Below are 16,156 nucleotides of genomic sequence, written 5' to 3' on the forward strand. Positions count from 1 at the left end.
GACTTTAAAAACTCTGGTTTGGTTAAACACTAGCTTTGATGCAAAATTCAAGAAGGGCTTGTTAATAAAACATCTAAGGAGGGAGATAATATATTCTTTGAGCATGTGACTTTTTGAGGGGGCAGGCACTATCCTCAAAACTTAATTCTCAATAAATTATGAACTTTATTTGTGAACTTTCATATAAAATATTACTTCTAAGTTCATCTTTCCAATAAAATTGTTTACCACTTAACAAAGTCTCTTCATATTATGTTTTTAAATTATTCATTGCTCTCACTGACTCTAAGCAGATATGTAACCTGTAATGCATTTTAAAAAACTACCTCATTTTTAGTTTGCTCTTTAAACACTATAAACATTTAAAATTATATTTGTTATTTTAAATTATTTTTCTTTAACTTTATCATGAAGCAGAGTTTATAATATTATTACAGCTTTAAATCACTGATAACATTTATAAAGGAATAACAATGTTAATTCTTCTTTGCAGTTTTTCTGGTTTTAGAGGTAAATTTTTATTCTTATTTTTTGTGGAGTAGGCTTATTTTTATCATTTCTTTTTACATGTTATCTGGATAGGCTTGACTATGGGTCTATAATTTAAGTTAGCATCTTAGAAATCCAGGAACTTTCATATAACAAACTCATTAAAATATATTTCAGAATCTGACTCAGACAACAGCATAAAATATCTGCTTTTATCATTCAAAAAATGACCAGCATATTTCATTTTAAAAGGATAGTAAAAGTTTCTTAATCAAAAACTTCTCAGGGGTTTTTTACCACATGGATTTACTGCAAACCTGCTGTATCTGCCAGGCCAGTAAACTGCAAGCCCTCTTCAGTCAATATCTCACATTGAGATGCCACATTTAAAAAATCTTCCTGATCGGGTAAATATTATAGAATATATTCTTTTCTAACCCTGCAGATATAGCTTTCATGGGAACACATTTATGAGAGTTGAAAGGATTGAGGGAAAAATAAAACCCGTACTGCTTTTTAGAGTTTTTAAAAAAATTCTTTATTGGAATTTCAATAATTCATTTAGCAGAATGTGCAAAAAATTTTATAGAAATCTCTTCTTAATTTTACACCTTTGCCATATATTGAAAGTCATACCTAACATGCTCTTATATCATTTGGACTGAAAAACAGCATATGTTAGAATTACTGTCAGTGATAGCTTGGGTAAGAGTGTAAAGAACATTATAGCTAAATCAGAACTCAATTTTTGCCTATTTCATATAGGAAAAGTAAACTTAAAGTAGCAAAAATTTTTACCTAGGCCTGGCTTCTGAAGTGCTTGACCAGGCTCTCTGAAACACCCTACCCAGTGACTCATACTGTATCAGTCATAATAGCAACACTAGTAACAATCATAAGTGAACTGTAACATGTGCTGTAATCACTAATTCAACTGTTAGAATCTGCCAAATCACCACTTGTGCAATCCCAGTGATTTCCTCTTAACTAACTTCTTTAAAAAAAAAAAAGAATATAAGAAACAACAAAAATGCTAAAGAAAGGGCATCGTCGGATATAAAATGTAAACATCCCAAAAGTTTATCAACTTATGAGCCTTTGCAAATTAGTCTTCATTTACTTTCACTATGTCTATTTAGTGGCGTAACCTAGCCTTTCTAACTAAACTGGAATTAATATCAACTTTTCCAACATTTGTTCTGAATTTCTTTGCACCTAATATGCAAAGTCATTATTCAAGAAAAGGTACATACCTTTTCTTCTCATTGAGATAAAGCTGGGGCTTCTTACATAGCTGAAAAAGGTTTTTCCACTGGTAAGACATACTACATACATGGTCTCTTAATGCTAAATGAAACATATCTTTAAAAATTTTAATATATATGTAGAGTTAATTATATTATAATTTGGTAATTTATCCATGGAACAAATTCAAAAGCAGTAAGAAGTTGCTTTTTTGAAAAGCAGGATTTGGACAAGTCAAAAAGGCAGTAGGAAGTTTTTTCTGGCTCCTTTTTAATGTGTCTCGATGTAAGTGAAAAGGGAATTTTAATGAACTCCAAATTAAGAGGGAAACAGTCTAAAACAACACTATCAAATTTAAATAAATTTGTTATTTTTGAAGAAATGAACATGCAAAAGATTACACATGATGAATCCTTGAATTTCCCTGGTGTTCCTTAGGAAATTCAGAAAAATTCTTGCTTTACAGCTGAAGGCATTTGCACATACAGAGTGAAAAAGCAAGGAAGAAATAAGTAATCTACTTTACTTTTAGCTTTAATGGTTTGATGAGGAAAATAATAATTATTTATAATAAGACATTTAACAAGAACTCAGATGTAGTTTTCCAGGAAAATCTCTTCTACTCTATACTTTGTTGGACCACAACACTCCAACAGACCCTCTGACACCTCTTTATAGCTACAAAGTCAAATTCTTGCAATTTCTTTATTATAATGTTACTAACTTTAGCCATCCAAGAAATTGGTCATTTTAATTTCCTTGATTTTAATGCTAAAAGAAAGAATACAAAAATCTTAAACTGATTAACAAATTTGAACTAATAAATAATTTTTCTAAAATGAATCTTTCCAATAGCCAAGAAAATGCCTCAAAGTAAGAAATCTACACTGAAGAGAGCTTTGTGAAAGTATATATATACTAATTTAAAATCAAGACTTAAAGAACATGTATCCAAGAGCAGTAGCAATTTTTTGGTGACCAAACCAATTGAAATATACATGGCAGTAATAAGTAGCACAGGTATAACTAAGGGCCATTTTCCACAACTCATGTCAGAATGTTCCAAAGTTTTTACAGAGATCCATAGTTTAGTCTATCTCATGAAAAGCACAGCCTTAACATGAAAAAAAATCAGATCCAGCAGTTGCGAGAAACTTGACACAGATTAGGAAATCGTGTATAAGTTCACCTGACCTGATTATAGATAAATCTCAAAAATGTTATGTCAAATTATTGTTATTTATTTGTGTATTTATTTTTAGGGCAGCACCCATGGCATATGGAGGTTCCCAGGATAGGGGTCAAATTGGAGCTGTAGCTGCTGGTCTACACAATAGCCACAGCTATGCTGGATCCCCGACCCTACTGTTTTTTAAAAAGTGTAAAAAGTAGACTACACATATAAAGATCTATAAATGCTTTCTTATTAAGAGATTTCATCTTTAGGTTTGTTAAATTTTGTCTTCAGATGCTCAGAGGAATATCGATACTAAAAATTAATGAATAGTTGAGATTAAAATTTCCTTCACACATCTTAAGAGAGAAGCACATAAAGCGAATTAATTTCCCTGTTTGAAAACAATAACAATTATCATCTCTTCAAGATGGGGAGAAAGGAGAATCAGTTAAAACAATCAGTTTTCTTTTAATATTTAAATCATTACAATATTCTCACTTATTTCACCTGTGACTAATCCCTTTTCATTTTTTTCTGCTATGTCTATGCCATTTTTCCTTTGTACTTCCTCAAGTAGTGTAATAGTAAGTATTCCCTTTTGGAAAAAAATATTTAATATTAAAAAAGCAAGGTCTCAAATTTATTTAGTTCTCAGAATTGCTAAATAGGACCCAATTTTTTCATTAGAATGTGATATGAGCATAAAGGCAATCTACCTTAATCATTACTCCAGTTTTTCGAGTAGCTTTAAATAAAAGCTGCTGAGAGTGTCTAATTTTAATCTTTTCACCTCCCAGACTGCCATGTATGGCATAATAATAGCAACTCTTCGTTAGTGCTTATCTGTAGACCAACAATTCCAAGGAAGTATTACTTTTAGTGGTCTCCTAGAAAAACATGCATACTTTTTTGCTACATGTAGAATTTTTTTCCATAGGCAATACACATGAACCCATTTGCATGCTAGTTCAGTCTTCCTTTCATCTATTTGCTACTTGCTAGACATTTATGAATATCTGAAATTCATCTACCATAGAAGGAATGCTACCATAATAAATTATAAAACCAATAAAATTAATTTGTTATAGGAAATATATGCTATCTGTTTAAATCTGTTAGAAATGCTAACAAAATCCATCTTTAATGGCAAAGAAAAAGTACCTTGCAAATTTGGTTTAAAATTCATATCCAAGCCTCTCTCATTTACCTATTTAGGAATATAAACCCCTCAAGATTATAATTTTGTTTTATTTGTCCTCATCCTGACTTGTGTAATAAGAATATACTGAAATGATGGCTATAAGAAAGGAATATCTTTTAGGTTTTAGGGCATTAATAAAATTTAAAAACAGAACTTAGATCTGAGTGTGTATATGTGCTTGGAGATATATATATATGTATAAAACTTTTCTATGTAATAATATATAATTCTTAAATTCTTGGATTCATTCCCTATGCTCACATGTTGAGAACTTGTTATCTTAGCTTCATAGTCAACGAAAACAATCCAGAAAAAAGCTCAAAAGTAGTATTTTCTTTCACCACAAGAGGGGGCCAGAGAATTCTGATCTCATCTAAGGTCTATAAAACCCTCTTAACTGCTACTTTATAGACATTCAATTACAACAGGCCATAATACATTAAGGCATTAAAATATACATATATCCCAACATATGCCGAAGCAAGCACTACAGTGGTATGCCAACCAGATGATCACCAATACCAACATCAAATAAACACTTAGGCATCTTCTAGTGGTTTATAGATTTTATGCTTTAGTACTTCCCTCCCCCAAAGGCAGCTCTCTTGGTTAGGTGATCCCCTTGGAATGGAAAATATCAAGGAATGTGATAAAATACCCCAGAATTGGAGAGTATGACAGGGGCAGAGTGTAGTAAGGATTAAGAGAACTGAAATTTATGTAGTTTGGAAAAGTAAAGACTCTAGGGATAAATGTTCAGTCCTTAAATACCTTCTAAAGGTAACAATATAAATGAATTAGGGGAATTATTCAGTCTCAGAAGATGGTATAGAAAAGAGCAATGGCCTGAAACTAAGGAAGGAAAAGTTTAGGTTAGACATGAAGAATAAATTAGTAATAATCGTTGGGCGGGAAAGATGTCCGGCAAAGGAAGGATACAGAGCATAATGGCTGTATTTGATAATTAATTAAATGAGATATTAGTAAGAGTGATGTGAATTCATTAGAAGGGCTAGATTAGATAACTCAAGTGATTTTTTTCCCTAAGCTGTGACAATCTCTAGGCCCAACTATGTTCTTAGGCATTCATAAATGTCTTTCAATGATGATAATGGTCGTTTGTAGAAAGAAGCATTCATGATCCCAGTTAACCCTATGGCTTTTTTTTTTATTAAAACAAAATCTGGAGTATTACTATGAAATAACATGATTATAAAATTAATCAAAACAATTATGTTTATCTCCTGGAGTATTCCATTAAAATATACCATACCATATGCACTATATTCTAACAGTTTATAGAAATGGGTCTGCAAATTGGATGAAGGCTTTTATAAGTGAAAACTTTCCGTGAAGGAACAACTCCCCTTTAAACCCCAATTTTACAAGCCAGAGAAACCACTTTGTATAATCCTCTTTCCCACTGGACTAATGTGTCTGGGTTTAAGCTACATAGGGCCCAACATAAAAAAGACAGTCACTCAAAGTCAGAAAGGCAATCTAGAGCATGGGTGTAATTATAGTTTGTGAATTCAACAATCTCCCCCTAGTAGACAATAATATTCTAGGTTAACAGGTACTTCAGCATTGCTTTAAACGGATGGCATTACTAACATTTACTTTTTACTTGGAAAGTCAAGAGTTCTATGATAGGCCAAAAGAATTTATGCTAGTAGAAAAACAAAGATTACCAAAGAATGAAGACACATATCCATACGTGTGTGTGTATCTATATATATTATATACACATATATATAATGCACAAATACATATTAAGTTTATATTTATATGAATTAAGCATATACTTCTATACACTTGGCCTGAAAGTTTTATGCTTGAACAAAATTCTTTCACATTTAAGAATATTAAACTTTGAGATAAAAATGGTCAAGGCTTTGGAGCTTGAGGAAGGACGATCTGTGAGTTCAAATCGTACCTGATGGAATGAATAAGCAATGAGATCCTGCTGTAGAGCACTGGGAACTGTAGAGCATCTAGTCACTTATGACAGAGCATGATAATGTGAGAAAAAAGAATGCATATGTACGTGTGACTGGGTCACCTTGCTGTACAGTAGAAAATTGACAGAATACTGTAAACCAGCTATACTAGAAGAAAGTAAAAATCATATATATATAAAAAAACAAGAATACAAAAAAAAAATCATACCTGAGAATCCAGAATTCTAAACTTTAGACATGATTGCACTAAATAAGGTACTAATCCTCAGGTGATTCAGTGTTTATCTATAAGGCAGATGCTATGTTTAATTATAATGCATTTACAGATTCTAAGAGCAAGGTAATTAAGCATGGTATTTAAGATTTTCTAATATACAGCATCCAAGATATATAATTCCTCCAACCTCTGACTGATTTATATATCAATCAGATAAATATATTACATTTTACCACTCCCGTAATGGCCACACTAACAACTTCAATAACAACTGCAATAATCATATATTAGAACTTTCATATTACCGTTACACTTATTGACTAGCTTAGGATTTGGAGAGAAACAAAGAATAATACTTGAGGCAATATGAGAAAGCTTAATTTCATCTGCCAAGTCACTCGCTTAAAAATCAACTATTTGCACTTAAAAGTGGCCACTGTTATTTCACTACAAATTATAATGGAAGCTCAATAAATGTTTGACCTTTCAAAGAATGGACTCTTACTCATACTCCCGGTCTAAAAAAGACCTCTAAAAACAGTTTGGCTACAGCACAGGCTAAATATTATCTTGACTTTCTTCCAAACTACTGCAAGTCCGACCAGTTGTTTTTTTTTTTTCCCTGAAAACTCTCCCTGATAATCAGCATTTGATTAGGTACCATATACTTTATTGTAGGGGTGTCTAGTCTTCTCTCTTCAACTAGATTATTTACTCACTAAAGAAAGGAATCACATCTTATTCCTTTTTGTATCCTCCACAAAGCCTCTAAACTCATGATTGAACAAGGGCATTCAATATAGGCACTCAATAACTAACTCTTCATTGGCAGTATATTAAAATCTATAACATGGACAAAACAGGCCAAAAAAGATAAGTAATTAGTTCTATGTCAAGTCAATTCAGAAACCTATTGTATGATAGTCACAACTGTAATTGCTAGCATTTATGGAGCCCTTTGAAATTCTTTTTTTTTTTTTTTTTTTTTTTGGCTTTGTAGGGCTGTACCCGCAGCATATGAGGGTTCCCAGGCTAGGGGTTGAATTGGAGCTACAGCTCAACTCAGATCGATCAGAGCCGCATCTGTGACCTATACCACAGCTCACAGCAATGCCAGATCCTTAACCCACTGAGCAAGGCCAGGAATCAAACCTGCAACCTCATGGTTACTAGTCAGATTTGTTTCTGCTGTGTCACAATGGGAACTCCCCTGGAGCCCTTTGAAATTCATTATAAAATACACTGCACCAAAATCATTCTGGGACGAAGATAAGAATATGCATAAGCCAGAGAGACACATCTATCTATCTGAAGAACTTGACTGAAACTTGTGAAAAACAGCCAAAGACCCACAGTCAGGCATCCTGCAAAGCTGTTTGGATCTGCACTGAAAAGCATGCTGAGATCACACAGGTGAGGGAAGGTAGACAGTGTGGGTCAGGGGAGGCCACGGCCAGGGAGGAGGTCTTGGTTTCCTTACTGGCTCTGCCTTGCCGGTACAGAGCCTAGGGAGTTAGACTTTTAAAAATGCAGTTTCCTCTTTGCTAAAACAGAGAGTCGATTAGGTGATTACCAAGCCTCTGCCAGCTCTGAAATGCCATGGTTTTACGGTAAAACTTCAGTTAAATTTGCAAGGAGTTTTTCCAAGTGAAAGAAGCATTATGGAAGATACCTAGCCATCAATACACGTGAGAGTGCCTTACTGGGCGCTGGACGGAAGGTTAGAGTTTAAATACGCACCAAGAGCCCAACATGCCGGGCTGAAGAATGAAAAATGGGTAGTTCATAGACAGATAATTGTTATTGTTTTTTTATTCTTCACAAAACATGTATAATCCTTGGTAATCATTTGTTTAAGTTATATAAATTACTGTCAACTTTGAAACCCACTTTGTCATCTTCATCTGTGATTTATACCAGACTATATAAACGACATGATGTCTTAGATCTAATAAGACATTTATCTTCATGAAGGAGGCCACTGCAATCCTGAGTGACAGCTTACTTACCCTTATCACAGTTAACTCAACACTGAGTCCTTAATTTCTCCCAATGATCTGAAATGTGATGGACTCACCTGAAGCCAACAGAAACTTGGTCAGAAATCTACCCTGCTCATGAAAGTATGTGTTTTACAGTAGGAATTTGTTCCTCGATCCCCAAAACACAGACATGGAAATCAGGTTTGTGTTTTTCCACCATGGGCACTCTAAACACACAGACATAACTTCGGTTAGGGTTGACAGGAGTCATGTGCCTTTATTAGAGAAAAATATACCTGTAGGCAACGAAGACGAAAGCAAGCATCTGAGGAATAAAAAGAAAATGAGATAAATGCTTGTTTGAAGGTATGTATGTTTATTTACACATTTATACTTGGGGAGAGACTACCTTGAGTTGTTTTCACTATCTCATATCAGAGAATAAGAAGGAGCTCACATCTTTAAGTATGTTCATATAGTTTATGGGATGGAAGAAAAATACACACAAAGAAAGTAATGGGCTTGACCCCATCAGTGAGAAGGAAGCAAATGGCTAGCTATTTTTAGGTCATTAACTCTTTCAACCTGCTAGAGTAGCAATGACTGAGCCTGCAATAGGTTTCTCACATTCCAAGTAAAGCAGCCATAAAACACACACGTTTTCCTCCACCGTTGTCAGTTGCATTCGGCTTAAGATTTACCTGATCAGAGAGGTCACTTACCACTAATCACTGCATCATTAATTCACATACCTCAGTAAACATTGTAAGAAATGCAGCTTATTTATTCTGTAAAACAGTATAATTTATACACTAAAATTAGGCTTTATACACAAATCACAGCCACAGGGTCTCACTGGCTTGTGAACAAACTTTTTTTAATCCTTACTCAGTCCAAAGTCTCTCGGGAGTGCTATGGGTAGACTTAGATGGCACAACCAGCTTAATAAGTGGACATTCTAGAGACAGGATTTCAGCTCAAAAAAGAGGAAATCTTTTCAAAATAATTAGAGCTACTTTTACGTATCTAAAACATGACCTTGAAAATGTAAAACAAAACGAGGGAAAATGGATAAATCTACAACTATAATTAGAGATTTTAACACAAGCCTTTTAGCAGATAAAAGAAAATCCAGGATACAAAAGACTTGAAGAATACTAATTATATATATATTATTTTATAGAAATAGTACAAGTATATTCAATAAATACCTCAGGAGTACACATAGCATATAAGCTTAGACTGATCATTAGTAAGCCACAGAAGAAGTCTCAATAGTGTCCAAGGGATCTAAATAATATAGGCTATGTAAGACTATCATGTAGAAAATTAGAAGCTAAAATAAAAAAGCAGATTTAAAAATCTCTATAAGTTAAAATAAAACAAATCAAAACAAAATCAGGGAAAAAAACCCACACAAAACACTTTTAAATAACATGTAGGTTAAAAAAAATCATAAAAGAAATTACAAAATACTTAGAATGAGATTATGAATTATAATGAAAGCAGTACAAATAAAATTTTTTATGATGCAGTTAAAGTAGTTTTCAGAGGATAATTTTAGCTTTGAATACAGTCATTTAAAAATAACTATTATATTCAATGAAATAAAAGCAGTAAGAAAATGATGTGTAAAGCCCATAAAAGTAGGCATTTCAGAAGACAAATATCCAGCTAATCAGAACTCTTCAAAAAGCATCAGCTTTGGAATCTACTGAAATCCTACCCCCCACCCCCCACCCCCCACCGCCTTCAGATTAGGTATGTCATCCTTGGCCAAGTCATTTTACTTCTTTATCTGTAAAGTAGAAACAACAGTTCCTCCCTCTCTGAGCTGGTCTGAGGATTAAATGAGATAATCTATGAAAAGCACTTAGTACAGCATAGTAAGTGATCAATAAATTGTTCCTGGTATTAGAAGACCATCATCCCTTCCACTTCCAGATTCCATAATTCTAACTTTGGTCCAAAGAAATTTAAGACAAATATGAATTCCAGCCACAAAAATCCAATCAATAAATTATCCCTTCATTTTATTTCACAATATTAAAATTTTTGTTTAAAATATATTCTTTTGTCCATCAGGGAAGATGTTATTTCAATGCCTTCTTCCTATTATTATTAGTATTATAGAAATAAAACACACAATGATGAACAAAAGCTAGTCTACTGTTATTCATAATACTGAACTCCAAACTGGCTTCTATTTCAGGACCAAAATTAAAGCAGAGAAGTGTAAAAAAAAAAAAAAAAGTTACTGAAAATAAAGCCACAAAAAAAATCATTTCTCTATTTCAGAAAAGGCATGGAGTTGAAATGGTCACTATTGGTACATTAACAGGTCTGCAATTTCTTTTAAAATCAAGTAGCATACAATAAATTAATCAATAAAGGCTCTTCACTTATCCATTTTTATTCTTCTCCAATGATGGTTTACAGGTCTTTACTTTTCCAGTTCTATTTTTCATTTTGCTAGAGAATAAGAACCTTTCTGACCTTAGATATTCTGATGTAAAAATAAGCTCTAAAAAATTCTTTATCACTTCCTCCCAGATATATCTGCCCAATACCATTCATTCCTTTCTCTTTAGTTAGAATGTAATAGTACATACTACATTATACATTATTACAGATTTTAGGTTTCTTTCACTATAAAATAATTTTATTTTTTCTTTTTCTTCCAGAAGGAGTCGCTATACTCATTTATAGAACAATCTCTTTCCCTAACCCATCTTGAAAAAATTTAAAATTTTTGTTTAAAATATATTCTTTTGTCCATCAGGGAAGATATTATTTTAATGTCTTCTTCCTATTATTATTAGCATTACAGAAATAAAACACACAATGATGAACAAAAGCTAGTCTACGGTTCTATAAGTCTACTTTCTTACGTACATGGGGGTTCTTCATTATACTAATGAAATAAATTTATAGACATTGAAATCCATTGTAGGAGTTCCCATTGTGGTACAGAGGAAATGAATCTGACTAATATCCATGAGGATGAGGGTTCGATCCCCAGCCTTGCTCAGTGGGTCAGGGATCCTGCATTGCTATGGCTGTGGTGTAGGCCGGCAGCTGTAGCTCTGATTTGATCTCTAGGCTGGGAACCTCAATATGCCAAGGGCGCGGCCCTAAAAAGGAAAAAAAAGAAAAACAAAAAAAGAAAAGAAAAAAAATCCATTGTCTATTTTGGACAATGAAAGCAATCAGGTCTTAAGCTTTATAGTTGGCTAGCTTTTGTATGGTAACCGTATTTACTATTTCATATTGAATTTTTTTTTCTTCAGTATGGTAGATACTCGGCCTCCCTAGGTCTAGAAACCTGAATGTTATTACCAGTTAGCAAGTTTTCACTCCTGAGGGTGGGGTTAGGCTCTTATTTGTGGGTGTCTCTCCATAGTGTATAGCCTGACATTCTCAGATTGAGGGTATTTATGAAGGAAAAGGAGAAGAAATTGTGATTAAGTAGCAACATGCTCTCATTTTTATGCGTGGTTTAACCTGTAACCTCGGTTTTCATTTTCTGCTGTGCACCTGGCCAGGTTTCTATATTCTTCTAGATCTCTTTGTAGTTTTCACAAAAGCATGACCCAAACACGACACGCACCATGGTTATCGCTTCTCATCACTGAAGTTATGGGCGAATGGGTCAGACTGCATGTCCTTTCATAGTTGTACGTTTAGGACACTGCTCTGGCTGGAAGTGGAAGACAACAAAGCTGAACTATTTTAACAGAGACTTTTCATTTTTCTAATAAAGATAAAAATTCCAAGAGCCTAAAATAATGTCATTACAAAAGAAAGTTAAAGAATATCTTTTCTCCACGATAGATGCAAGAAGAAGGCATCCTCGTGCTTTCTGTCTGTCTGTCTGACTGCGGCAGCCCAGATTGAATGGAGGAATACAGAGGGAAATATTTTGCAACTCAAATCTTTACCTAATAGCCTGCTTTACGCCAAGGAATTTTAAGTTTATTGGGGGGGGGGGAGAATATCTTTTCTTCCTAAAGAAATCACCTTAGCTATTGCACCAGCAGATGAAGACACTGACTTCATAATTGTCCATTTGTCACTTTATTAATAGTGTGTTTTGCCAATGTGACGGTCAGCTCCATGAGGACAGCGACTGTGTCTGACTTTTAACTGCTTATTTCACTGACAGCTTAGCACAGTGCCTTGTTATTACCTTATAATCTCTAAATAAGTATTTGTTAAAATAATGAATAAATAGCGTATCAAGGGTTAACTGTTCTCTATAACGGTACAAGCTAGGTAAACAGGATGCAAAGTTTACTTAGAATTTTAACATCTTTATAAGCTTCTCTTTAATTTCACAGGAAATATATATACATATTTATATCCTTATTTCTCGGGGAAGGGAACAAACAGTATGCATCAGGTGCTCAGGCACTGTGCTAGATTCAATGCTTTGAAGAAACTCATGGTTAAACATTCTCTCATCACCCTACAATCAAATTTTTAACATATACACAAGTCCCTTTCTACCTCTACCACTGACAATGTCATTTTGAGAATTCTTTTAACCTTTATGCACCGAACTGAAAAGAAAAAAAATCTATCAGGTAAAAAGTTACTGTTACTAATCCAGTTAAGGCCTCTCTTATGGGGAACTATTATGGAACAAAGTTTCCCCTTTGAATTTTCCCGGAAATAGGTGTACCTCTTTCAACACTAATTATTTTCTTTAATTTCAACATTTTTAATGAAAATACTTTTAAACATACTATGTGTATCTGTATGGTCTTAACCACAGTATCTGGACTATGAATCTTTTTTGATAACTCAGATAAGGACAGTAATAAAGACAGCGGGTGGTTATGAGCAGAGGTTCTCGAACCAGACTGTGTAGGTGTTAATCCTGGTAATGCTACTTCTTAGCTGTGCAATCTTAAATAAGTTAACTTCCCAGGTCTCAGGCTCCTTATCTGTGAATTGAGCGCTACCTCTTAGCGCTGTTCTGAGGAGTAAATGATGATGCATGCAAAGGGCTTGGAACACAAAAGCAAGGCATATAGTAAGTGCTCAAAAAAAATGTTAGCTATAAAGTTTTACCTTATTAAGGTTCTGAGCTCTTTGGGGGAGAGTTTGGGCCATTTCTCTCTACAGTATAACATGGCCCCAGTTGGCTATTTTTTAAAAATTCTTACATAAATTTTTTTTATAAATTTTGTTTCCTGTATCAATTTTTAATTGTTTTCCTGTTTCCTTCCTCAATGTTATTTGTTAATTGATGCCTTCAGAGTACTTTTTCTTCTAATTGGATGCTTCACTCTATTGTGAGGTGAGAAATCAAAACACCGTAATGGTTAGACTTTTACAAGAAGAGGAATCCCCAGTGAGGGCCTCAGGGGCTTTTCCAAGAATAAGGTACATAAATGGTAACCTGGGACTCAGGAACATCTATTTCCACATAGAGGTCTTTCTGGCTTACTTATTGTGTTCCCAGCTGTGTTTGGGAAGGTTGCAAATACCAAATAAGTGACCTATGGATTAATGAGGTACTATTGTTCTAATTCTGTCAAGCATTAGGTTGATCAAAAACAAATGAAAGGGTGGTTTTTGTAATGTTTTGCACTGTTAATTTTCTACAATTATTCATCAGCTACCAATGTAATTATTAAGCTTTCAATCCAAACAATGTTTTTACTGTAGTACCTGAACCAATATACATAGCTCACATTACAAGGCCCAATTTCTAAAACTTGAGTATTATTAATTGTGCTAGTACACAGATTCAAACAAAATAAACTGTTTCTGTGTGATTATATCCACAGTTCTCATTTGGTAGTTATCAAGTCAATGAAAGGGAGAAAATATGAAAGACCACAAGGGCCAAATGAAATAAGGATTAATGGATAAATTAAAAAGAAGAGAGAACTTAGAGATTACAAACTCTTGGAAAACGCCAAAGTTGGAGGGAAATTTGGAAGAAAAATAGATAGAAAGATCACAGACTAATAAAGAAAAATAAGGAATAATTTATCAACTTTACTCCCACTCCCTAAGCAAATAATATACTTTCAATTTAATATTCAGTTTAGTAGCATTTCTACCTTTTTACCCACTGCAAAAGCACAAGAGAGACTTGAATAAGATAACCATGTGCATCAGTGATGATCAAACCTTCTGTTCAAGTGGCCAGATGCCAGAAGGGGCACAATGAACCCCCCACCCCTGGGATATCTGAGCCTGAGCCAGAAACTGGCAGCCATCAGGCAAAAATTTTTATATTCACGTATCTCAAAAATTCATATATACTTTGCATTCCACTATATTACATACAAATCAGTTTTTAGTATATAAAAATAATGTTTATAAGGACTGAGTTATTTAATTCCTCCCACTCCCAAATCTTCAAATAAAATTGATGCTCCAGGAAGATGTGCCTTGTGGTTCTTGTGGTTTCCCCTTCTCCTTACAAACACCAACATGGTCAGGGGTATGTGACAGCATGGCTAATGATGAGGTCAAGGGTCTCAAATAATCCACAATAAATCAATAATCCAATAATCATTAAATGAAGCTCTAATTCTCATGAAACTTAGTTTCATGAAGAAGCCAAAAAAAAAAAAAATCTGAAGGAATGGTAAAATGGGCCTTGCAATCTTAAAATGCCCTCTTAGCGTTTCAGCTACAGTTCTTATAAAAAGATCAATAAGGATGTCTTCCTGCTCAAATATGGAATTACTGTTTCCCTAAATACATTAACTGCAGAAGGATTGAATTACCTAGGAAGATCAGCACCACAAGGCAACAAATAGGTTTTCTTTGCAAACTAGTGATTACCAACACAGAGAACACTTTGAAGGCTGCTAGATTCAAAATGACCAAAGGCAAAGACACCAGAACAAAAAGTCTGAAAACATGGTCACCCTAAAGTCAGAAAGATGACACTCACCCTCATCCTGATAATCTGGCAAAAAAGCTGCATCTGATGTGAAGGAAGGGCCATGGGTTCCACTGTGATTGTCATCAGAGCTGTCTTGTCCAAGGTAATTTTCAGCTTGGTCTCCCCCTAAGGGACAAAAAAGAAAGAAAATAAGGTCATACTTTTAACACTTTTATAAGGGTCTTTGTAGATTCTTTCTGATATTCATATGTATATATGTATATTAATTAATTAAGTAATGACTGTGGTCACTCTCCATTAACATAAGAGAAACATATAAATAAGTTCATACCAACCTACCTGGGTGGGAAATTTTCCATTCAACTAACTAGAACTTAGAAACTGTTAGGTAGCTTAGAATGAGGAAACCTCTTGCCACCAGAGAGAAACTTCTCCATCACACTTAAAATAAAAACATAGCTATATAAATAGCCCATTAATTACACCCTCTACCCTGAATGCCTCTTTTTATTTCCAAATGAAATAGAATAAATTACAAAAAGGGTTAAACTTTTAATCAGAATATAATATAGCAAGGTCAATATTCTTTCCTCCTCTGAAAAATAAGAGAAGTAAAACTAGAGAGAACCTGGACCGTTCCAATTTAAATCACGCTTGTTTTGTAATCTTAAGTTCTCTTTATAATTCTAGTTAACAGCCTGTGCAACCAACCTCTTAGGAATTCTAAAAGCCCTAAGAAGGTAATATTTGTTCTGTAAAATGGCTTTGATGAAAGGTAATGTATATACAATACTGAATTATGCAATTAAAACAATGCTAATCTCTTTTGGGTGTTTTCAACATACATTGGATTATATTTTGTAGAAGTGGCCCATGCTATTATGATACTTTAAAAGGTTTAGATGGAAGATGTTAGCTCATTCAGAAACCAGAAGAAAAGGCTCTGCACTGCAAATGGCTTTACTTAAAATCCCCCAAACAGAGGTACGGTCTGCTGATAAAAGGACACC

General features: G+C 33.9%; 1 protein-coding gene across 1 annotated transcript in view; it reads right to left on the reverse strand.

The window, feature by feature from the left end:
- The window catches only part of SKAP1 (src kinase associated phosphoprotein 1), a 308,582-nt gene that overhangs the window by 194,500 nt on the left and 97,926 nt on the right, over positions 1-16,156 (reverse strand). The window contains exon 4 of the mRNA XM_013979973.2: positions 15,195-15,311. Coding sequence (XP_013835427.2) covers positions 15,195-15,311 — 117 coding nt within the window. The remainder of the gene's footprint in view (positions 1-15,194; positions 15,312-16,156) is intronic.

This window comes from Sus scrofa, chromosome 12 (assembly GCF_000003025.6).
Source record: "Sus scrofa isolate TJ Tabasco breed Duroc chromosome 12, Sscrofa11.1, whole genome shotgun sequence".
Classification (NCBI taxonomy): Eukaryota; Metazoa; Chordata; class Mammalia; order Artiodactyla; family Suidae; genus Sus; species Sus scrofa.